Here is a 26,078-nt window from a genome sequence, read left to right as displayed (position 1 = left end):
GCCCCACAAGTTGTGTCGTAAGGGATGGGAGGAGGAAGATGACGCCAGAGGGCCGAACCCAGTAGAAAGATGGAGGTCCTGAGATGGAGGGGGAAGGGTGCGCGGAGGCCTGCAGTGCGGCTGCGCGCGAGGCGGCCGACGCGCCGGCGCGCAGAGGGGGCGGGGTGAAAGGTCACAGCGCGGCAGCGGGTCTGGCTGGCTGCGGCGGCGGCAGGCGGGAGGCAAGTGCCCCGTGTGCACGTGTGGAGAAGCGGCGGCCCCAGCGCGGCGGCAGGAGACACCCCCGCCCCCTCCGGAGACGCAGGGCCGCGCTCGACTTTCGCGGCCTCCGTCACTCTCTCAGCTCCCTGCTCGAGGCGAGGAGGCCGGCTGGTGGGGTTGAGTGGCCCGAGCTGAGGGCGCGGAGAGCTCAGGGCGGCGACGACAACGGCGTTGATATCGGTGGTAACAACGGCCTCAGCAGGCGGGGAAGATGAAAGGGTGAGGAAGGGCAGCCGGGCAGGGCCCGACTGGCGGGGGAGAGGGGCTGCGAAGGAAGGGAGAGACTGGGCGAAGACCCGGCGGAGGGAGGTTTCTGGGCTCCTCTGCTCACTGAGGGGGCGGAGGCTCGACTCCGGCTGTTGGCGGGCTGAAGGGCCAGCTGAGGCACGACCGGGGAACCCAAGATTTGGGCTCGGAGGACGAGTGCGGGTTGAGTGGAGACCAGCAGCGGATTGGGCCGCGGGGAAAAGCTCTCGTTAGATGCGTGGGGCCTCCTACCCCGGAGGAGAGCAGACAGTAGAGCCACCCCCAGCCCGCCACTCCAAGTGGAGCGGGCTGGTTGTCCTCTTCAGATCCAGGCTCAACACTGAGAACTGTGGTCTTTGACACTTTTCGGGTTTATTCACACTTGGAAGCCGTACAGAACCTTCTGGACGGAGAAGGAATTGGAATAAAGAGCGAGGAGATGAGTATTAAGAGCTAGTGACTCAACTGGATTTGGGTTGGGTCAGAGCGAGTGGAGGAGGGGGAGAGCGTGAGCACTGTAGACTTGGGGTGTGCCAAAATGTTTAAGGAAGTATTGTTGATCAGTAGGTGGAGCTGTTGCTCCAGCAGTTCACTATTGCCCCTGTGCCTCAAGGTGGTCCTTGGTTACTATGAAGCTTTCTTCAGGTGTTTGGTAAAGTTTATATTCTTTCACACGTTTCCTTTTGGATACAGTTGGGGATTATTTTGGTTCGACTGTTCCATTTGGATAAAATGTCACCTTACTATTGAATTACGTACTGTTAAGGTATTATTTACATAACATGGTGTTGTAAAATATTGACTAAATTAGCCATTTTAGAGCTTGCCTTTACCCTCCTTAGAGAAAGAAATGGAATCTTACCAATGTTAAAAGCTTTTTGAGATGGCTGAGTTTTTTGCTGTTATACCAAGTCAGTTAAAGAATTGTAACTGTGTTTTGAGTTAGTGAAGCTTTTCAAACTATTCAGCAGCCCTTTTGAGAATGAAATAAAAGTCAGTGTTCGAAGTAATCACATATTGCCTAAAACAAGGGTCTGAATATTGCCTGGGTGTGTATGTGTGAGTGAGGTCGCAGAAGAGGTCCAAGAAAGTTGAATTTGACCTAATGTTTGTAACGTGATTCTTTTACTCTGATTTTGCTTTAAATACTGGAAATTCACTGTGATGTTGAATTGCGTGTTTTGTGTTAAAGTTTAGAAATCATGAAGAAATTTTCACAGTACCTGCTTTATTCTACATCAAGTTCTAAAGAGTTCCTATCAGGATATTAATTGAGGGATATGGGAAGTATGTGCTGCACTTAAATCATGATCTAGGAAGTTTGGCTATTTTATATATGATCCAGTATAATTTGGCGAGTTTTTTTTTTTTCCTCCTTGAGTATAGATGCAGTTTCTTACTTGTTTTTGTATTCTCATTGGCACTCAGTACTCATTTGTCTTTGTTAAAGTGATAAAAATGAGGCTGAAGAGTTACTGGTGTTGAGATTGTGCATAGATTTAAAGAGGAGGAACTTAAATTATTCGGAATGTTTAGATCCCATATCTTTGATCTAGCTCAGTCTGTCTACGACGCAATGTTCTTCTTGGTACTAACTTGGTAATAGGAGTGGGGTCAAGAAGCAGTATTATTCACAGTCTACCTTCTGTTGATATATTCATGAGGCAATTATCTTTTTATTTAAATTGGTTGTTTATATGTAACAACCTGATAGAGACAAATCTTCAAAAATGAATAATTGCCGAATTTAGTGGAAATTTATAGTTATTGAATCTGTGCCTTATGCTAACAACTATGCCTAAAATATAGAGTCCTTTAGACTAGTTCCTATCACCTCTTACGATTGGGAATTTAAGATTATGTTCTTAATGGTAAACTTCCAAGATGATTTTGCAGGAATAGTCCCTTTAACTTCACAGATGAACTAAATCCTAGTTAAGATGGGACTTAAAAATTTTTTCCAGTTGTAAGTCTTGTCCTTAAGACACTGAACAAATGAAGACAGTGGATGTTATTTAAAAGATTTTAAGTTCCTTGAGTTCAAGCTCTGTATCACCCCGAACAAGGTCGTCAGTGTTACCAGTCCTGACTCTTGATTTGTAAAGGCCCGTGAAAATGAAACATAAGTGGTCCTGATTATGTGGTTTTTGTATGAAATTTTATTTGCTGTGTTTATTTCATATATTTAGCTAACTGAAGTTTAAGTTGAATAGAAATATCTAAAATTGGAAACATGCAGAACTCCTGGCTCTGAATTAGTCTGCTGTTTAAATATTTACATTGTTGCATATATTGTCTACCATTCTGAAACTTTAAAAACTTACCATTTTACCTGCTTTTTCTTCATATTTTTAGTTTTTATTAGTAGCAGTGGGACATTCCATGATATTGGCATGTATTTGCCTTTCCTCCGTAGTAGATAAATTTCCAGTTATTAATTGCTGCATGTATTTATATGCATGGTCTAGAAATTTGGGATATATTACAAGATGTTACTTCCTTTTTACTGAGGTTGCTTGTTTTTATGAACCAGGGACGTTGTAGGTTGAATTTGTGGATGGTAAGCTGATTATTTTTATCTGTTGTTCCTCTCTGGGAAAGGTTATATTCAAACAAGAAGGTATGTCATACACAGCCATGACTGAGATGGCAATGTAATTAGTCAATATAATATAAAGTAAAACTGAATCCACTTCCCCTTCAATTGTAGTAAAGAGATGTAAACTAGTTCTAATGAAAATGTCTTTAACAAGATGTGAATACATATGAACAAAGTAAAGATAGGAAAGTAAACAGCAATAATATAGTATAGAACAGTAAGTGAAATGTTTATGGACTGGGAAGGGACGCAAGGGAGTTTTGTGAAGTATCTTTACCTTGGGCATTGATTTACCCGGGTGTATACATATGTTAAAAATCATTGAGCTGTGACAAGATTTGTGCTCTTTACCATGTGTATTTTCTACTTCAATAAAAAAGTGTTGGTTTTGGTTTTGGGTTTTGTTTTTTTTTTTTTTTCAGGAAAAACTGAAAAGGCTAGTGAGGCTGAAGTGGATTCAGGAAATTCAGTAAACCTGCAATTCATACGTGTTGCTTCTGTGAATCCAGTAATTTGTGGGATGTTAATTAAGATAGTGGACTTTAACAAACACTTTGTTTTGTCCCCTTGCTATGTTGAGATGAATTCGTGTAAGATATAATCTATCTGTACCACAATTTTAAAAAATTTATGTCCTAACTAATATAAAGGAGAAATAAAAGGAAAGTAAATTGTAATAAGATACCTATTTCAATATGCAAATAAGCAAGTACATCTACACCACAGATCATAAGATGTTTGCATCTGTCTATAAATAAAATCATTGTATAATTTAGAAAATACATTTACTACCAATTCAGATGTGTGCCTTGGTGAGTAATGCTTTGTTGCCATCAGTGTTGTAATTTCTTCCCCAGATTGTGGACAGCTCTTGGTAAAGTTCTAAACAAAACAAAGTATAATAAAGAATTTGTGGGTTGGAAAAGATTTTTAAAGGCCACCCGTCTAAAGAATTATCTTTCAAAGCCAGTACTTTTGCCAGACCAAACTAATAGCTATATTGTCTATTTTGGCCTGTGGAAATCCTTTTGACTCCTAATTTTCTCTTCCCAGTATTAGCTATGGCTTCCAGCTTTGTGCCAACTGAAAAGATATACCTTCTCAATTATTTAAATGGCTGTCCTTTTTTCTTTTTCTTTTTTTAAATTTTTTATTTACTTTTTTTTTGATGGAGGTACTGGGGATTGAACCTAGGACCTCATGCATGCTAAGCAGGCACTCTACCACTGAGTGCCTGTCTCTATCCCCTCCCCCCGCCCCTGTTTTCTTTTTTTTTTTTAAAGCACAAGTGCTTTCACCATTTTGCACATCAGTTCTGATTGTTCCACACACTTGCAAACACTTGATATTGTCAGTCTCTTAAAGTTTTAACTATCCTAGTATGTGAGTAGTGATACCTCATTGTGGTTTTATTTTGCATTTACCAAATGGCAACCGCTGTTGAACATCTTTTCATGTGTTTATTATCCATATCCCTTTGTGAAGTCTTTGTTTAAATCATTGTCCATGTTTAAATTGGGTTGCTTTTTCATTATTAAGTCATAAAAGGTTTTTTTCCATATTATAAATTTTGGTTACATGTTATTATATACACACAACAGATATTTTGTCCAAGTATTTAATAACAAATCCTCATCATTAGTTTCAAAAATTTCTCAATTATTTTCAACTGTTTATTCTTTCAGGTGTTTTCTGGAATGATTTTTGTTAAGTTTAGAAAAAAAGTCACATTGAAATTTTAATTTAACTTGTTTAATTTACCAGTGAACTTGAGAGAAGCTAGACGGATTTATAAAATTGTTTCCCCTTCCTGTCATGTGGTATGACTTTGCATTTATTAAACTCATATTTTAAGTAAAGTTTTATGTGTTTGAAAGGAAAAAAAAGCACAGACTACAAAAACCATTAGGATACCAGTAGTAACCAATAGAAACATTTTTTTCTTCATGGAAGTGAGAATTGTATGGATTATAGTTTAATAACTACAAAATTATTATTGTGCTATCATTAAACACTGCTTTTTCTTGTGTTTTTCTTTTCCATCATCTCCCATATGCCATTCAGTGCCTACCTTTTTGGCAAAATGTTAGTCCTGTCCTGTCCAATACAGTAGTGACTAGCTACATTTGGCTATTGAGCAGTTGAAATGTGTCTTGTGTTAATGAGAAACTGAATTAAAATTTTAAGTTAATATTTAAAACTGATGATTTTATGTATGTTTGGAACAACTTGGGTATGTGAACCTACTATGAATTTTATGAAATGGAAGTACAGATAAAATATTTCGAAGGAAAATTAGCATCTGAATTGAGATGTGCCGTAAGTGTAATGCACACTGGATTTAAAGACTTAGTGTGAAAAAAAGATTTTTTAAAGATAAAACATTAATTTAAATTCTGATTACGTTTTGCCATGATTTCATGTGTTTTATTTTGTCTTTATTACTATAGATACTAAAAAAATTTTAATTATGTAACTCAAATTATATTTCTCTTAGATTGTGCTGTGCTAGACCCTGAAAAAACCAAATTTGTCTAAAACATAATCTCCTTCCTTAGGATCTAGTTCCCAGATGGTAAATATAAGGTGTGGCTGTTTATATCTCTGTGGTAAAGGATTCTGAGACCACTCCTGTTTTTAGATTAAAATACTGTAATCCAGTCATCTTGTCTGGGGAGGGGATTAGAAGTATATAGTTGCCTTGCCTGAGCTGGTACACCCTGTATCGTACCCCTGTCACTGCTGAAACGGTTCTTAAGGGAAAAAACCTTGTTTTCCAAGTTCAGGTTTCTTGTCTCAGTCCTTGATAGAGCTGTAGTGAATGCTTGTATATAAAACTACTTGATACACATCCTAAATTATTTTGGATAATTCACTAGAGGTGAATTTTTTGGATCAGAAGGTACTGACATTTTTAAAGCTCTGATATTTGTTTCCAGTTGACCTCCAGAAAGACAGTAGCAATTTTGAGAGTGTACTCTTTTCCAAGGGCTGAACTTGCAGAAACCTCAAGGAAATGGAGGAAGACATTGTGGCTGTCATTCTAGTCATGGGTGGTATAAGTTACCTTTGTCTAGGATAAGTGGCATACATTGAGTATTTCTACAAATGATAGAAGTAACAATTTCTTTTCAAGTTGGTTTAGAGGACATAATACACATATAGCCTTAACTCTAGTTTTACTGTCCTGATCAGGTGATAAATGGTCCTTCTCTTTCCTTCTGTTTCTTTCTTTCTTATTGATTACTTGGTGAAGTTGGACATTTCCCACTTTTGCTGGCCATTTTTATGTTTTTGTGATGTAACTTACTTACATAACTTCCCGGTTTTTAATTCGATTACTGATTGCTTTTTGACTTCAAATTACAGAACACAAAACGTTCTTTTTTTGTTTTTTATTGAGTTATAGTCAGTTTACAATGTTGTGTCAATTTCTGGTGCAGAGCACAATTTTTCAGTCATGCATAAACATACATATATTTATTGTTACATTCTTTTTCACTGTGAGCTACCACAAGATCTTGTATGTATTTCCCTGTGCTATGCAGTATAAACTTGTTTATCTATTTTATATATACCTGTCAGTATCCACAAATTTCGAACTCCCTTTCTGTTCCTTCCCACTCCCTCTCCCCTGGCAACCACAAGTTTGTATTCTATGTCTATGAGTCTGTTTCTGTTTTTATTTGTTTGTCTTTTTTTTTAAGATTCCATATATGAGTGATATCATACAGTATTTTTCTTTCTCTTTCTGGCTTACTTCACTTAGAATGACATTCTCCAGGGACATCCATGTTGCTGCAAATGGCATTATGTTGTCATTTTTATGGCTGAATAGTATTCCATTGTATAAATATACCACAACTTCTTTATCCAGTCATCTGTTGGTGGACATTTAGGCTGTTTCCATGTCTTGGCTATTGTAAATAGTTTTGCTGTGAACATTGGGGTGCTGGTGTCTTTTTGAATTAGGGTTCCTTCTGGATATATGCCCAGGAGTGGGATTCCTGGGTCATATGGCAAGTCTATTCCTAGTTTTTTTGCAAAATCTCCATACAGCTTTCCACAGTGGCTGCACCAAACTGCATTCCCACCAGCAGTGTAGGAGAGTTCCCTTTTCTACACACCCTCTCCAGCATTTATCAACACAAAATGTACTTTAGAAAATGGGATTGAGACTTTCAAATTTTAGTAAGTACTGTCAGTGGTGCCAGTATAGGACCCAAATCATTAGAAAGAATATTATTTATATGTAGAGCTTGTTAAACTAGGGTAAGCAAGAAAAATATTTTGTACTTGGGAGCATTTTAAACATTTCTTATTTTTCTTTCCAGAAAACTAAAGTATGTTTAAAGATATATTGCGTTCCCCCTACCCACAGTCTGTATAGTGTATTATTTGTTCTATAATTTATCTTCAAAAAGGAGACTTATAAGGCAAAACATTTGAACTGAAATAACCACATTTTATAGTTCAGTGTGCCACCAATAATAATTATCAGTAGAGTCACTAATAAGTTCCTTGACTTCTGGGCCTTTATTTCTTTGTCTTTAAAGAGAACAACTTGAATCTGAATGGGAAAGGCCAAAGATTCAAGTTTTTGTGTCAGTTCTAATCTGTGGATAGTGTCTTATCAGTATTGTGTTTAATCTGATGAAAGCTTTGATGAGTTCTCAGACTGCAAAAAAATAATAATAAAAAAGGTTATGTCATTAATTACTAATGGCATGTGTGCCACATGTTTGCCATCCTTGGTTTCTATCAGCTCTAGCTTTCTATGATACCAAGAAATAAAACTTTGAAATCATGTATGAATTGTTCTCTTTTAAGCTGCTTTCTTCATTTTGCTCTTGTGTCTGCTTTTTGAGACCTGCTCTCCCATCCTTCCCCTTCATGCCACTTTTACTTTTTTTATAGCTATGTATTGTCCTCCACTGTTAAGTACCTACTATGTGCGAGGCAATGATTCTTGTGTAATCCTCATAACAGCTCTCAGATAGGATCCATAGTCTACTGATGTATCAATAAGTATAGTATAAAACAGACACATAGGTGAGTGAAGAAGGAAATAAAGCTTGGTTGGTTCTAGGGGTTTGAGTAGTTTTATATGGCCAAAAAACAATGTGGGAGGGAGAGGGAGGGAAGACACCTAGGCCAGGGGCCACAGCTAGGTGATGAAGGGCCAAGTGAATTTTACTTTGTAGATCGTGTGCAATTTTTGGAAGATTTTAAGCTGAGAAGTAAAGTGGTCAGATTTGTGTTTTAGAAGGATTATTCTGACTGCATTGTGATGGCTTTGTCTCCTTGGATCTAGTCTTAATCCCCTTCATTAGGCTATTACAATTTGGGTTGAAATGATGGCCTGAACCATACTGCTAAGACAGAGGATATAGGAGCAGGTTATGAAGATATTTGGGAGGCAGAATTAATAGGGATTAAAATGGGATATAAGAGTACATCTAAAACTAAATTTTTGTATTGGATGAATCATGAGGCTATTCATCAAGGTAGAGAATAGAGGTAGATGTTCTAATTTCTGATAGAGAATAATGAGTTTTGTTCTTGTTGTGTTGAATTTGAGATTCCTACAGAGATACCCAGTAAGCAATTGGGAATATGTGCTTGAATTCAGAGATTTGGAAGTAAAAACATTAACACCTAGCTGATAGTAGGGGAAAAGCCAAAGCTGGGAAAGAGTTCTCTTAATTGAACATACTGAACATGGGAAAAAATTTTTCAGAGTAATTTTATTCTTTTTAGGGTATAGCCTTGAGTATATTTTGTCCTTGTGTGTATTTAGCACTTCTGGTACCCAGTCAAATAATTGCTGAGATTTTTACACACCTAATACTTGGCAGTCATGTAGCTTGGAGAAATGATTGACTCACCACCACTTTTTTTTTTTTGATACCTGCTAAACCACTAGAACAGTGACTCTCAACGAGTAGCACACCTCCCATCACCCCACTCCAGACATCTGATAATACCTGGAGATGTTTTTAGTTGTCACAATGGGGTGAGATGGTTCCTGGAATCTAGTGGATAAAGCTAGAGGTCCTGCTGAACATCCCACGGTGCTCCAGAAAGCCCCTTACAACAAAGAATTATCCAGCCCCAAATATCAATAGTACAAGGATTGAGAAACTCTGCTCTAAAATATAGATGAGGTGAGAGTTTTTCAGTTATAGTAAAGGCCTAGAGATTCTTGGATTTACTTAAAGTAAGTTAGTTCCTTGAAACATTTGAGGTCCTTTCCTAAGTCTTGTAGTTTGATAGAAGAGGTAAGATTGAAAATAAACACTTCGTCAGTGCAGAGGTTCTGTGCCATGGAAGAGTACTACTATGTACCATAGTTCAGATGAGGTGGAAATCAGCAAGATGGCAGGTTAAGGCCTCATGAGCAGTTAATATTTAAGCTGTGCTTTGATAAACACTGAGTAGGCTTACTTTTAGGTTGAAGGAATTTATACTTTAGAGGTATAACTCTTTCATGCAATTTGCTTGAAGGCAAGTATTTAGAACCAGATTACTGCTAGCTAGGAAAAAAAATAATCTATCCTCTAAGCCTCTTGAAATTTTTTATTAAAGGACCCTGGACATGCTTTGATCCTTGCTAAAAGACTTTAGATTTTATACAGATACCTTTTATCAGTACACCTTAGGTAAGTGTTCTGGGTTAGGTATTTCTCTCTCCTAACCTTGAGGAGTAAAGAAGACTCTTTTGAAGGAAGTCATATAATGTGGCTGATAATGCACCATAGTGGGAATTCACAAAGGCCTGATTCTGGCTTTATTGATAATTGTCGTATAACTCCAGGCACATCTGTCTCCATTCCATCATCTGAAATGAAAGGGAGTAGAACCAGTGGCTTCTAAGATCCCTTCCAGATCAAACATTCATCATAACAAGTGACCAAGGAACTAAAATTTTGTACCAAGGTGCACTTAAATACCCATCTAAAGTGTAAAAGCTTCAAGCTTTTTCTGTACATCATTTTCTCTTTTTGCTATATAACTACTTTAAAATTCATACTTTGTATAAAAAGACCCACTTTAGTGTAGTCATATCTCCATCTTGTGGCCTTTCAGAATATTGCTACTAAATATAGTTTTTACAGTTGTGGCCATAATTGATGTTACTTTTGAAAGCTAGGAACATTTGAGTGCTTATTAGCTGATATTGCTGTGCTAAATACTTAACAAGCATTACCTCATTTTATCACACTGCTTGTTTTATAAGCCAAAGGTTCTTATAAACCTACTACCATATTGTAAGTGCTAAGACTATATGAGATTCCACTCAGTAACAGACCAATGTTGTGATGCTGACACAAATTAATGGGCTCCCTAAAGTAGGAGGCAAGTAGCTGTGTTTTCCAGATCTAAAGACTTGGTTCATATTTCTATGCATACTTCTGCTATGTCAGCCTGACCCTCTCTTTTAGATCCTCTATCTAAAAACTTTGGTATGAAGATGCATTGGGGTTTCTTACAGATTTGAAAAACAAGGAAAATGAAATGTCACATGCGTTTACTTGAGCTAAGAGAATGACTTAGTTTCTTTAACAACTACTGTCTTCAGTTTTTTAGTTAGGGTTGTGAACTCTAGTGCCAACAGGAACCTGGGACTAAGCAGACAAAGGTAAATGAGTAAAATAAGATAAGAAATGTAGACTGTGTAAAGTCTTCTGATTTAAATATTAGCAACCAACTTAACTTGAAAAAGCAAAAAACTATTGAGTCAAATTTGTGTGGCCACACAGCTGATTTAACCTTTAGGCCAGGAATTTGGAGCTTATCTATAGAGTAGAGGTCTTAAACTGATAAATTAAGATAGTCTATATTGTTAAATTATATTGAAATCTTATCTGAAGCAAGCAGTCAGTGTAGTGATTTAAAGGCAGCTTCAGAGTCGGGCCAGTTTGAGTCAGTTCCTCAGTACTATGTTACACACATTAAAGCTATAGTATAACATACTGTACTGCTTGCATAAGGGAGATGTTTAACGTTTTTATGTGAAATCCACCCTGATCATATAGCATATTTTTTCCAGTGGTCTCTTCCACTTGTCTATGCCCATCTTTAGTCTCTATGTCCCTCATCAGACCCCTTGGACTTAGAAATCTACACACATGCAGTGGGAAGTTTATTAATTTGAGTAGGTGTTAAATTTGTGTGGTAAAAGTAACATGCTTATTATAAAAGTAAAGAGTCCAAGGTAGAATGTAGGAATCTGAAATTTTAACTGGCAAAGTGATTCTGCCATATAGCCAAGTTTGGAACCCATTCTTGACTTTCACAACACTACTACCCCAGATTTTTCCCCTACTCTGTTGACAGTTGTTTCTCAGACACCTTTATGGGCTCATACTCTTTTACCCCTAAAATTCAAGTATTAATAGTTCTGTTTTCACATGTTCTCACTGCAGACATTCTTGGTAATGTGATGTGTTCCCATAATCAGAGGATGTACATTGTACATTATTTATTTCTATTCCAGGAAACAACTATTAAAGCGATGTTACAAAAGGGAATTCTTTCCTTGCAAATTAACTTAATGTAAAAGGTCCATGTTCATTCTCTCTGCTAATTATTTGTATCTACTTAATGGCAGCATTGCATCCAGTCACATTAGGTGGCATTTAAACTGTTACATAAATGCATTTTTTTAAAATGATCATTCTAAAAAGCGTTTGACAGTATCATATGGAGAGCCAACTGTACTATGCGATTTTACATAAGGGCCTTGAACATCTATGGATTTGGGTACGTCAAGGGGTACTGGAACCAGTCCCCAGTGGATATCAAGGGACATTGTAGTTTCAGTTAGGAACACAAGTCACGACATGTAGCCATTTACACCAAAGACAAAGACAGGCTAGAGACTGCTGACTTTAGAAGATTAGGTCTGTATCAGTATGGAAGGCTTATTCTCATCTCATTCAGCTTCCCTTCTATAAACTGAAAGTTTGGTACAGCTGGAAATAGAGAAGTTGTAGTTTGTTAAAGGTTTGAAGCTCTATCCTCCTTATGTTCTTTCAGATAGTAAAGAATAAATGAGTCTTCAAGTGCTTTCTACTCTTGAGTTTTAGTATTAAAGGTAATATCATAAATAACTACAGTACTGTTACACCTAATGCCATATTGTGATCTGATACCTGGTCTGTATTTGGTTTTTCTCATATGTCTTACAGATGTGTTTTTAAAATAGGTTTGTTAAATCGGAATCTATAAAGGTCCTCATGTTGCAGTTGGCTGAAATGTCTCACCATCTCTTAATCTGACAGTTCTTCCTTTAAAAAAAAAACAAATTTACTTCAGAATAGTTCTAGTTATGGTTTTAGATTTATATTTGTGAAGACAGTACAGATAGTTCCCAGTTTCCCCTATTAGTAACAACCTACAGTAGTATGGTACACTGTTAAGAAAATGAAAAGACAAGCCACAAATTGGGAAAAAATAGTTGTAAATTATATACCTGACAAAGGACTTGTATCCAGAATATGTAAAGAACCTTGCAACTCAATAAGATAAGCAATTCAATTTTAAAATGAGAATTTTCTTAATGACTTAACAAAAATTCTAGGTTTATTCCCAGGCCTAGACCATAGGCAAAAGATTTAAATAGACGTTTCACCAGAGAAGATACATAAATTGCTAATGATCATATGGAAAGATGTTTTAGCATCATTAGTCAGAGAAATGCAAATCCAGTGAAATTATCACTTCACACCACTTAGAATAGCTGTAAACAGACAGGCAATAAAAAGCATTGGTGAGGATGTGGAGAAACTGGAACCCTAATATATTACTAGTGGGAATGTAAATGATGTGGCCACTTTGGGAAATAGTTTAGCAATGTATTAGTTTTCCGTTACTGCTGTAACAAATTACTACAAGTTTAGTGGCTTAAACAACACGGACATATTATCTTAGTTCTTGAGATCAAAAGTCTGAAATGGATTTCACTATGCTAAAATCAAGGTAGGTATAGCCTACCTGATTGATGTCTACCTGGAACCTCAGTGTGTAACCTTATTTAGGAATAGGATCTTGGCAAATGTAATAAAGATGAGATCATACTCAATTAGGGTGGGCCTAAATCCAATGACTAATGTCCTTATAAGAATAAGAGAGCATAAACATATACACACAGAAGACCATGTGAAGATAAAGGCAGACATTAGAGTTAGGCTGCCACAAGCCAAGAAACACCTGAGGCCACCAGAAGCTGACAAAGGCAAGGAAAGATTCTGCTCCAGAGCCTAGAGAGCATGGCTCTGCTGACATTCTGATTTTGGACTTCCAGCCTCCAAAACTTAGAATGCATTTCTGTTGTTTTAAGCCACTGAGTTTGTGGTAATTTGTTAAGGCAGCCCTAGGAAATTGATACAACAGGATTGTTTCTTCTAGAGTCTCTAGATGATAAACTGTTTCTTTGCCTTTTCAGCTTCTACAGATTGCTTTGCATTCCTTGGTTCATGACCCTTTTTGTCTTCAAAGTCAGCGGCATAGCATCTTTTAATCTCTCGTCTCTGCTTTTATCACATCATCATCTCTGACTCCTAAGGACCTGTGCGATTACAGTGGGTCCACCCACGAAGTTTGGGAAATTTTCCCATCTCAAGGTCTTAATAACGTCTGCAAAGTCCATTTTCCATATAAAATAATATATTAATAAAGGTTCCTGGGATGAGAACATGAACATACTTTGGGGGCCGTTATTCTGTCTACCAAGGCAGTTTCTTTAAAAAGTAAAACATATTTGCCATACAACCCAGCAGTCCCACTTCTAGCTATCTACTAGAAAAAAAAAAAAACTGAAGCACGTCTGCACATAGACTTGTATGCAGTATTCATAGCAGCATTATTTATAATCTCAAAGTAAATACAGTTAAAATGTCCATCAAGTGATGAATGGATAAACAAAATGTAGTATATTCATATAGTGGAATACTATTCAGCTACTGACACAAATTGCAACATGGATGAACCGCAAAAACATGCCGAGTGAAAGGAGTCTAGTTCAAGAAATCACATATATTGTATGAAATGTTCAGAAATGATAAGTCTATAGAAGGTAGATTGGCCAGCTTAGAGTAAGAAAGGGGATTTGTCTCAGATGTTTGCAAGGGATTTTAGGGTATAATGTGAGTGTTCTACAGGTTAATTGAAGTGATGGTTGTGCAACTTTGTAAATAGTCTAAAGCCATTGAATTGTACAATTAAAACAGATGAATTTTGTTAATTATTGAGGTATAGTCAGTTTACAATGTTGGGTCCGTTTCTGGTATATAGAACAATGCTTCAGTCATACATGAATATACATAAATTCATTTTCATATTCTAAAACAGGTGAATTTTATAGTTTATAAATCATACCTCAAGAGGCCATTTAAGAGAAAAATCAATGAGAGGGATATAAGGGGTGGAGGCGTATACACCTAAATGTAGTAAAACTTGTAGAAGAAAACAAAAATCTAAATGTTAGTGACCTTGGCTTAGGCAAAGATTTCTTAGATATGACCTTGAAAAGCATGATCCTCAAAAGAAATTCATCAAAATGTATAACTTCTGTTTAAAAAACACTATTAAGAAAGGAAAAAAAGTCACACAGACTGGGAGAAATCCTTTGCGACATACATAGCTTAAAAAGTACAAGGGGGAGGGTATATAGCCCAGTGGTGGAGCGCATGCCTATCATGCACAATGTCCTGGGTTCAATCCACAGTACTTCAAAGAGAAAAAAATAGATAACTAAACCTAATTACACCCCCCACCAAAAAAAAACCCCACATGCAGTCGGGACGGTATAGCTCGGTGCTTATCTTACAAAGGACATGTATTCATAGTATACTGTAATAAGAGAACCAAGGGTGTTTTTGTTTTGTTTTGGTTTTGTTTTGTTTTGTTTTGTTTTGTTTTGTTTTGTTTCGTTTTTAAATGGGCGAAAGATTTCAAGAGCTCCTTTACCAAAGAAGATATATGGGTGGCAGAAAAGTACATGAAAAGATGTTCATCATTTTTTAGGGATATGCAAATGAAAACCATAGTGAAATGTCACTATACACCTATTAGAATGGCATAAATTTAAAAAGTTGCTAGTGCCAAATGCTGGTTTAGATGCAGAGCAACTGAAAGTTTCTTAACTCTCCTAGGTATTTACTCAAGAGAAAGAAAAACTTATGTTTACCCAAGAACCTATGCAGAAATTTGTTTATAGCAACTTTATTCATAATCTCCAAAAACTGGAAATAACCCAAATGCCCTTCAACCAAAAGATAAACCATGGTACAGCCATACAATGGAGCAATAACAAGGAATGAATGTTGATACAACAGTGTGGTGAATCTCAAAGCATTATGCTGAATGAAACAAGCCTAGCAAATGGCTGTGTATTGTGTGATTCTGTTTATGTGATATTCTTGAAAAGGCAAAACTATCGGGAATGAGAAAACAGATTAATGGCTGCCTGGGAATGGTGGTAGAGCTGAACTACAGAGGGTCATGTGGGTGATTATTGGGGTGATAGAGCCATTCTGTATCTTGATAATCGTGGTAGTTAGGTGTGATTATCCATAGTTGTCAAAACTCAGAACTCTCCACCTAAAAAAGTGAATTTAATTTTATATAAACTATTAAAAGTTTTTTTTCTAAGCTAAGAAGGAAAATCGATCCCCCAAAAGGCTGGAAAATAAAGGAACATCTAATAGTTGGTACAAATAGAAACCTACAAGCTGGTAGACTTGAATAGAATGCAACCAATAATTACATTAAATCTGAACAGACTAAATACTCTGTCACACTAAAAGAACAATACTCTAAGCATATGCTGTTTACAAAAAGATGTACTTTAAATTTTTTTTTTCTTTTATTGAAGTGTAGTTGATTTACAATGTTAGTTTCAGGTGTACAGGAGAGCAGTTGAGTTGTACATATCCATACATATATAAATACATTTCCAGATTCTTTTCCATTACAGCTGATTACAAGAAATTGAATAGTTCCTTGTGCTATAGAGTAGATCCTTCTTGTACAGTAGATCTTTTTTGTTTATCTATTTTATATACAGTAGTAAGTATCGGTTAATCCCAAACTCCTAATTTATCTCTCCACCTCCCCTGTCCCCTTTGGTAACCATAGTTTGTTTTCTATGTCTGTGAGTGTATTTCTGGTTTGTAAATAAAGTTTGTATCTTTATTTAGGTTCCACATATAAGTGATACATGATGTTTGTCTTTCTGTGTGACTTACTTCACTTAACATGATGATCTCTATGAAAAAGACACACTTTACATATAAGGACACAGACATTTAAAGTAAAAAGATGGTAGAAGATACACCATACAACATTATTTAGAAGAAAATGGTATGTCTGTATTGATGAACAAAGTAGACTTTTAAGGCAGGGAATATTACAGCAAAAAGAGAGACATTGCAAAATGATAAAAGGATAGATTCATCAACTTAAAACATTTTCAAATACGTATGGTCTTAAGACTTCTTAAGTATCATTTGAAGAGACTTAAAGGAAGTAAGAAAGTAACATGTAGCATGAAATTGGTTCTCCTTCTTCTCCAGCCCCAGTTTCCACATTTACACAAGGCATACTTTGTTTTACCATATCAAACTGCCTCTAGTTTCAGGAACACATGATTGCTATTTTGTTCCTGTTCTACCCTTCCCTTAGATTGAAATTCTTGCCCTCCCACATAACAAACTCCTATTCATCCTTCACTACTTTTTCTACAGTTACTTCCATTATAGTATTATTTTTGTTCTTTGCATTATGTGTACCCCTATTTCCTGCTAGGTAGGAACTCCTTTGCATTCCATGTGTTAACTCATAGCTGCTCAAATATCTATTGAAGTACAACTGACTTATGCTTTGAATAGGCAACTATTATGTTCTTAAGAACTCTAGAAAATTTTAGATCCACGGGTAGAATTTTTAAAATCTCTATTTAATTTTCTAATCAAGTTCTTTTAACTTTTAAAAGCTTTTTGGTTGTTTACAGTCAAGTGATGTTCTCATTTAGTTGACATTTCTACATAGCCCTCTATGTTTATGCCTTTGATACTGCCTGTTCTTTGCTGAATTATATTTACAAGTTGATGATATTACTCTGATATATTTAGAATATCCACATCTTAAAATAATTTGGAGCTAAGTGATCAGGATTACAGAAGTGTTCCATTTCAATCAGACATATCATGTTCACAAAAGTTAAACTGTATTTGAAGGCGAATTTTGCTGACAAAGTTATATTTAATAGACATTTTGAAATTATGTTTCTAGCACAGGCTGACAGTCTGTTAATAATCAAACTTGATAAATTTCTTTCTTAAATGGCTACCAAACAATATTCAAATTTAAAATATCTGTATATATGTACATAAAAGGATATTAGAAGACTAAGTACATCTAACTCATTTCTATGGTGTTGGACTTTTTTTTTTAATCAAGACATACTTCTTTTTAATTAGGCGGGAAAGATTAAGCTATTTATTCCCTAAAGATTCAATATTGTGTTCTATATTTAGTCTTGATCTGCCCACCCTTAATGGAAACTTTTTTAGTACTTAACTTTTATTAGTTTCAGTCTACCACACCTTCTGTATGAAATCAAGAAATAACCTGGTTGTGGTCCTTTAAAAAACTGTAAATATACTTGAAACATGGTAATTTCCTAGAAATTATTCTTAAACCTTTAAAAAAAACAAGTTCTTTCACTTATAATTTAGAAGCTTAACTTCCTAGATTGTTAAGTTTTCCTTTATTGTTTTACTATTAGATTTCATAATGTAATTTTTCAGTCATTCTTAAAATACAGACATTGGCTTTTTTAAAAATTTCTTAGTTTATTTATTGATCAGTTTTTTAAAATTTTTTATTGAAGTATATAGTCAGTTACAGTGTGTCAATTTCTGGTGCACAGCACAATGTCCCAGTCATGCATGTATATGTATATATTCGTTTTCATATTCTTTTTCATTAAAGGTTATTACATGATGTTGAATATAGTTCCCTGCTATACAGAAGAAATTTGTTTTTTAATCTGTTTTTATATACAGAGGTTATCATTTGCAAGTCTCAAACTCTCAAATTTATCCCTTTCCCCGGTAACCATAAAATTGTTTACTATGTTTGTGAGTCTGTTTTTATTTTGTAGATGAGTTCATTAGTGTCCTCTTTTTCCTTTTTTTTTCTTTTAGATTCCACATATGAGTGATATATGGTATTTTCTTTCTCCTTCTGGCTTATTTCACTTAGAATGACAATCTCCAGGTCCATCCATGTTGCTGCAAATGGCATTATTTATTCTTTTTTATCACTGAGTAGTATTCCACTGTATAAATATACCACAGTTTCTTTATCCAGTCATGTCGATGAACATTTAGGTTGCTTCTGTGTCTTGACTATTGTCAGACACTGGCTTTTAAGTGCAGTGGAGTAATTTTTAAATGGTGTGTTCTAAGTATAATCAATATAATGAGCTATATTACATTTTTAAAAATTACTGAACCCAATTTGTGATGCAATAATAAATTAAAAAGTAGCATTATACTAAGTGAAATAAGCCAAATAAAGAAAGATAAGTAAATACTGCATGTTATCACTTACATGTGGGATCTGGGGGGAAAAAAAAGGAGTCAAACTCATAGAAAGAGTAGAAAAGTGCTTGCCAGAGTAGGGGACATAGGGAAAAGTTGGTAAAAGAATACAAACTTCCAGCTATAAGAAGTGAGGTGATGGTTATGTTAATTAACTAAATGGGCGGAATCCTCTTTAAAAAACAAAAATAGACTAGGTAAGATGTGATCCCTATATTTTAAGGAATCCTGTATTTTAAGATGAAATGTTTACTTCAGCCTTAAAGAAGAGAAAGCCAGGATGTACCTTAATGAAGAGGGAAGTTGTTCTGTGAATGAGATGTAACCTAGTTAAGGAAGACATGAATCTCAGAAAGAGAATTCATTTTAGTTCTCAAATATTCTGGAGAAAGGCCATAGTTACTGCATATTTACTTACGTGGAAATTATCTACAGTTTTAACTACACATTTTTTTAATATGTTTTCAAACATTTTTGTGTATATTAACAAAAGTTGGAAATATATATAAATATATGTTTGGAATATGCTTTTTTCCCCCAGGAACCAGTATATCAGCATCTTACTATGCTAATAATATAAATGTATCATGCTTTATTTCATTAATAGTCCCCCTATTGGTGGACGTTCAGATCCTTCTATTTCTTTTTTTTTTTTCTCTTTTTTACCATTATAAAAGTGTGATGATTAACCCTCTTGTTTAGTCATTTCTCCAACAGAGAGTTTTCAAAATCTATGTGCATATGATGTAAATGATTAATTAGATTGTATTGTTTGCGTTTCCCTGCTATTGACTAATACCATTCTGATCCAGAACTAGCACCTAGTGGTAGAACCTATATCATTTCCTAGCTGCTTGGTTGGCATTAGATTGTTTTACTTATTTTTGAACTCATTTTTATTTTGATTTGACATTTTCTTTAAATATTTTTACCACCCACTGTTAAAATTTTTAAGAAGGCAAATAATGTATATAAGTAGCTAATAATAGTGCTAATGGTAATAGGAAGAAGAATTATGTAGATTCTATTTAGGTTTGTCTTGTCACTTTTGATCAACCTTTAGCTTATGATAGTGAAATTGACTTGAGCTATTAATTTCTTTTGTTGACAGCTCTGTAGGCAAAATGACTTTGTTACTGAGTCTGTAACTTTATAGTTTTAATTTTTTCCCATGGAACCCATTGTTTTGATTAAGAATGGTTTCTTAACAATGCTACTGTTGTGTTCTTGATAAGTAGTTTTCAGGTTGGGGTTTGTTGTTTGGATTTTTTTGTTTTTGAAATACAGATTCCCATGTTCCATTTCCAGAGATTCTGCTTCTGAAGGTATGGGATGGGATCCAGGAGTCTAGATTGTGAATACCACCCCATGTGACTCTGATGTGTGTGTTTCCTGTGTCAAATGTATATTCTATTTGATATGCATGGTATTTGCATATTTTGATATTTCCTTAGAATAAATTCCTAGAATGAGATACGTTGGACAAAAGGAGATGTATACTCTTTAGACTTTTTTTTAGTACTTAGTGCTAGATTGTCTTTCAGAGATACTGTATCTGTTTTCATCCCTGCCAGCAGAGTATGAAAATCTTATTTGCCACCCTTTTGCCAATTAGGTATCGTCACTCTTTTTGATCAGTAATAGATACCTTTAAGTTTTTCTGAAAATTTTGCCATTTATGGAAAATATTATTCTGGCCTTCTTAGTAATTGTTGTTTACTGTATTTGTCTCTAAATATATACAATTGTATAAGAGCTATGAGTTGGAATCTGGATGGAATGACTGGCAAAATCTGCTTAAAAGTGGAAATCTTCATAGGAATAGAAAATCACTTAAGAAAGGGTTGGATTTATCAATCATGTAAAAAAGGCTTTGTACCCTTTTAATATGTTAATCTTAACAAATGAAGCTAATTATATTTTATTGAGTACATTTTGGTTTGTTCCAGTAGCCGGATCGAGCTGGGAGATGTGACACCACACAATATTAAACAGTTGAAGAGATTAAACCAGGTCATCTTTCCAGTCAGCTACAATGACAAGTTCTACAAAGATGTGCTGGAGGTTGGCGAGCTAGCAAAACTTGGTATGATATGTTTTTCTTCCCCCACCCCTTCCCTTCAATTGTTTATTCATGTTCTTCACCTCTAATTTTTAATATGGGGAGGGGAACAGTTAACTGATGTAATCTCCTAGTTTTACAACAAGTGAGAAAATAGGGCTGACCAAGTTCTGAGAAAAATCAAGATAACATACTTGAATTTTAAAAGGAAATGCTAAATATCTTTTCTTATTTAGGCTATGTCTGTATTTTCACATATTTAACTTTACTCTAGAGGAGGCTTAAATTCTTAAGGTATGGGATATTTTTGAGGCTTACTGATGTTCAAAGTAGCTGATAAAATTTAATGCTGATAGCAACAATTTAGTCCTTATAGAAAGGGAGGGGAAAAAAATCAACAAAAAGTGTCATTTTGTCTGTTGAACTTTGTATCTTTATATTTTCCATGGCAGCCTATTTCAATGACATTGCAGTAGGTGCAGTATGCTGTAGGGTGGATCATTCACAGAACCAGAAGAGACTTTACATCATGACGCTAGGATGTCTGGCACCATACCGAAGGCTAGGAATAGGTAAAATTGTTTGTGTTTTTGTCCCTGTTTTTATTTTTTTCTTCAAAGAAACATAAGTACATTGCTACAGTTTCTGACCCAGTAAGTCAAACTGTCTCTTCTAGGAATATTGGGAAAGGGATACTGAATTACTTGTAAAATAAGGTGAAAAAGAACTGTTTATTTGTTAACGTAATTCAATCGAAAGCCCTTTATATATTTGTTATTAATATCCTTTTTGCCTTTTCTGTTTTCCTTCTTCCTGGAAGGGCTGTATATAAAGATTGCTTTTCTGCTACCAGTTTGAAACACAGTAGGTAATGTAGAGAGAACAATTTTGGAAATTCAGGATGTTTAGTGTTTACCTCAGATTCTATTAGGACTCAGTAAGTGTCAAGGTGGGGGTTGGATGTATATAATTTAAAGATTGATTTTTATGAGATTACTTACTTCTTTGTCTTGTTAATAGGAACTAAAATGTTAAATCATGTCTTAAACATCTGTGAAAAAGATGGCACTTTTGACAACATCTATCTGTAAGTAAAGTCATATTTAATCTTCTTATCTAAAGAATTTAATAAATTGGCAATGAAAAGTTTTACAAGAAAATCTAAAATCCAGTCACTCATTTCATTGTCTTTTGGAAATACCATAGAAGTAGTAGTTAGAAGTTTATTTTGTTTTGGTTTAATAATAGACAAGGAGCCTGGGAGATAAACATTCTCGTTTTGCTTTATTACGTTGGAGTGGGAGCTCCAAACTCACAGATGTGAAACCAAGATTAAAATTCAAGTCTTCATCATTTGAGAAATTAATACCATTAATATTACTTTTCTCATGCCATCTGTTTGCACTCTCTGAGTTCTGCTCAAGGCTCAGTGACATGCTCAGTTAGTAGTAGAATTTAATAGTCAAAGTCAGAGAGTACCTAGCTGATCTGTACTTGGATCTTAAGAGACCTCAGAGCCAAGGCTGAGATCACAACTGTGGAGTCTTTAAAGTACAGATACTAAGATTATTCTCGTTTTCACTTTGGCAGAGGAGAGAGTAAATTATATAATGCTCTTTTGAGGAGTAATTGAGGAAGCACAAATTATTTACTATCAAAATCTAGCATGTTTTTTATCAGTCAGAAGGAGGATATATTCAAGCATTTGAGACCCTAGTCTTTTGTTTGTTTTTTATGTGTTATTACAGGAATCTTTCTCCCCTTACAATACAAAATGTTATGATAGCTAGGGTACTTTAACCTTGACTGACTGACTGACTGACTGATTGATTGATTGATTGATTTGGTGGGGGTGGAGGGGAGGTAATTAGGTTTATTTATTTTAACTGAGGTACTGGGGATTGAACCCAGGACCTCATGCATGCTAAGCATGCATTCTACCACTGAGCTATTCCCTCCCCCAATCTTGATTGATTTTAAGAGTAAGCACTATTCCTGCATTTCCTAATCTCAGCCAGCTGTCTTGCAAATGTTAAGAGTTAGAAGTGTAAATTTGTTATCAAAAGTTTCCCTGAAATGAATACCTAAATCTTTGTTGATTACTAAAGAGAATCTAAAATATCTGCGGTATTCCAGTGCCAACCAATTTGAAGCTATCTGTGAAGGACAGACAAAAGCTGATGGAATCTTAATTTATTTTTATTTATTTTTTTCTGTTGCCCTGTTATATCTCAGGCATGTCCAGATCAGCAATGAGTCTGCAATTGACTTCTACAGGAAGTTTGGCTTTGAGATTATTGAGACAAAGAAGAACTACTATAAGAGAATAGAGCCTGCAGATGCTCATGTGCTGCAGAAAAACCTCAAAGTCCCTTCTGGCCAGAACGCAGATGTGCAAAAGACAGACAACTGAACAAGTTACAAATGAACTTTCTTGCACTTGCTTGTCGCCAAATAAAAGAGAGGCCCATTGATTTTTTTCCCCCCTCTTTCTTTTAAAGCCTTCCCCCTTCCTTATTCTTGTTTTTCCTCTTTTCCTTCCTTCCCTTTCGCTAAAAGTTTTAAACTTTCAAGGACTTTGAAAATTAATCATGTTTGGGTTGTTTTAGTTTTCCTATTTTTGTGAGGTGTTTTGATTGTAGGAAGGAAAAGGTATAGATCTGTTTAGTTTCACAGTTAAGATATATGGTCTCAAAATTGGGGTGTCAATTTCTTTTTCCTTAAGTGTCCTGCTTTCACATTGAAGGGCAGAGTCTACAAAGTATTGTATATTTCAAAGGACAAAAAGAAGCAGCAGCAATATCCTGTCCTCTAATTCATAGACAAGTTTAGTGTGCTTGTGGTACTTTGGATGTTTCAAGACTGTTTGTGGGATACTAATCCCTGTACATTGCCTTCACTCCACCTTTTGTCCTTCTGAGTATTATCTCAGGAGTTGGACCATTGTTATCCTTGTAAGAAATACTAAGCTTATTTTGTTCTGTTCAGCAGTTATTTCTTCCTTCCTTGCTGGCGGCTGAGGGTGGGTGGGACAGTTTGGGTAGGTAGTGTTATACTTTGGTCTCAGTATTTGAGTTAAACTGCTTTTTTGCTAATGAGTGGGCTGGTTGTTGGCAGGTTTACTTTTCCTGCTGTTGATTGTTATTAGTGGCATTAACTTTTAGAGTGTGGGCTGGTGAGATTAATTTTTTTTAATATCCCAGCTAGAGATAAGTCCTTTAACTAACCTAAAGAGGTTTGTTGTGATTCGCTTTTTTTTTTTCTCCTGTCCTTTTTCTTCAGTAAACCCACAATAGTTAGTCTAACCTTAAAAAATGGAGTTGATGTCCTTATAGATCGATGCCCCTAAATAAACCTGAAACAGGTATTGTCTCTTGGACATATTTAAAAATACCTAAAAGGAAGCTTAGATGGACTTGTGACACAATAAATTCATTTAAAGTCAGCTAATGCAGGCTGTTAGAAGTGTGGCCACTGAGCATTTGATTATATAGGAAAGAATATCTAGACAGTATTTTTGAGAATAACATAGTTGTGCTATTGCTTATCTGTTGGAGAACATCCCAGATTTGCTTACATTCTGTGCCTATGATATTGAGTTTAAGGATTTGGGGGAGTGGGGATTGTTAAACATATTGCTTCTATTCTTGGAAAAGTGAGTGTTAATAACGCAAATGTCACTGTGACCTCCTCTACTGACGGGACTGGTTTATGTCCGATCATTTTCTGGCACATAGGGAGTAGCTTTGACAGGTTGATAACTTTCTGTAAGATAGAAGACATTTGAAATTTTCATGTTTTCCTCCATAGTCCCATCTCCAATATTTAAAATTTTCTAGATTGCCAATACTGGTGGCCCAAGAAATGTTTTCATTAGACTTAATTAAAACAATGCACAGGGCTTGAATTTTCATTTGACTTTGAAAGGAAGATTGATTCATAATATTTATCCTCTTATGTAAATTCTGGCATAAAAGTCTCATCTCTCCAAATATGTTGAGTGACAAAATTATTTTACATGATGCTTATGCACATTTTATGATCTTAAGTTCTTATTTGAGAATGTGAAAGTACAAGGTATAGTAGACTTCAACAGTCTTAGTTGAGTGCCAAGAATAATATAGAAAAGGAAGATATTTGAAGAATGAGTTTATAGGGTTCTAATCTTAGGATAGTAAAAATGTAGAAAGACTATGCTGGTTTCTTGGGTGTCAGATTATTAAGCAGTCCAAGTCTAAGCTTAGAAAAATTTAGCATTAAGCACCTTTACCTTCATAGATAAGCTTCAGCTTGCTCTTGCCAAGAGAAGAGTGCTTGAGTTACAGAAGGCATAATTAGTTTGAAGAATTCATCCTTTTTGTAAATGTCCAGATATCATAATAGATTTTGATATATAAATGAGTTTTGTGAGATGACACTGCCTCTATTTCTATAACCATTTCACCTGGACTATCTACTCAGTCCTATGAATGTATCCCTAAATGTGGTTATTGAAAACCGAATAGCTGCCTCATGACAATTAAGTACATGTTATTTATGGAGGAAAAAATATAAAATTTTGAACTGAGTGTGTAGGCTCCCTATCATAGTGTTTCTTTTTTCACACTAGTCAATGACTTTCACCTAAATTGTAAATGTTTGTAAAGGGATAATTGTCCTACTTCAAACTTATATTAATTCCATCCACTTAATGGAGGAGGAGGATGTAGAAAAGGTAGAAGCTGGGCACTAGTTCATATGCTTATGGGTCAGTAAAGACTGAAATAATGTCCCATGTTGAGTTGGTTATTTTGAAACATGATAAAAATTATCAGTGAGGTAAAACAATTCTTTTAACTGGAAGATCACAGGATATATCCATCATTTTTTTCAGGACAGATAGTTTTTTCTGTGGGGCAAATAGGTTAAAAATTATACTGTATGGTAGTTGCATTGAGGTTCTAAAGAAAAGAATCTGCTGAGTAATCTATGCAATATATAATTTGTCCAGATTAGTTTTCATTTGGGGAAAGAAGTTCTGAAATACCCCCAAAGCAGTTTATTCATCAATTGAAAGTCCTCCAAAAACAGAACTATTGGGAAACCATGGTATGTGGGGTGGAAAAGAAAAGCTCCCTCAGTTTTTTGGAGGGAATAACTTTAAAAATACTTAAATGGCTAAGTTTACTTGGTGCAGTTAAGATTTAAACTTGTTGATTTTAACATTGCTGTTACATCTGAAATAAACTTATGTGATGTTCTGGTAGTTATCTGTGATGTCTGGTAAATGTCAAAGAAAACCCCATTTTGTGTTGAA

The 26,078-nt window shown here is 35.4% G+C and overlaps 1 protein-coding gene across 2 annotated transcripts; it reads left to right on the top strand.

Moving 5' to 3' along the window:
• The first annotated feature begins 166 nt into the window (after positions 1-166).
• Positions 167-26,027, top strand: NAA50 (N-alpha-acetyltransferase 50, NatE catalytic subunit). Of its 2 annotated transcripts, none has more exons than XM_032479337.1 (5): positions 167-480; positions 20,670-20,806; positions 21,235-21,354; positions 21,803-21,869; positions 23,018-26,027. In XM_032479337.1, the coding sequence occupies exons 1-5, from the start codon at positions 473-475 to the stop codon at positions 23,193-23,195; spliced, it is 510 nt and encodes a 169-aa protein (XP_032335228.1). In that variant the 5' UTR covers positions 167-472; the 3' UTR covers positions 23,196-26,027. The 2 variants fall into 2 exon arrangements, with proteins under 2 accessions (XP_032335228.1, XP_032335235.1); XM_032479344.1 differs by having other exon boundaries at positions 197-480; positions 20,673-20,806.
• Positions 26,028-26,078: the final 51 nt, after the last annotated feature.

Source organism: Camelus ferus, chromosome 1, assembly GCF_009834535.1.
Source record: "Camelus ferus isolate YT-003-E chromosome 1, BCGSAC_Cfer_1.0, whole genome shotgun sequence".
NCBI lineage: Eukaryota > Metazoa > Chordata > Mammalia > Artiodactyla > Camelidae > Camelus > Camelus ferus.
Note: the sequence above shows the minus strand (reverse complement) of the source record. Positions and strands in the feature narration are given on the sequence as shown.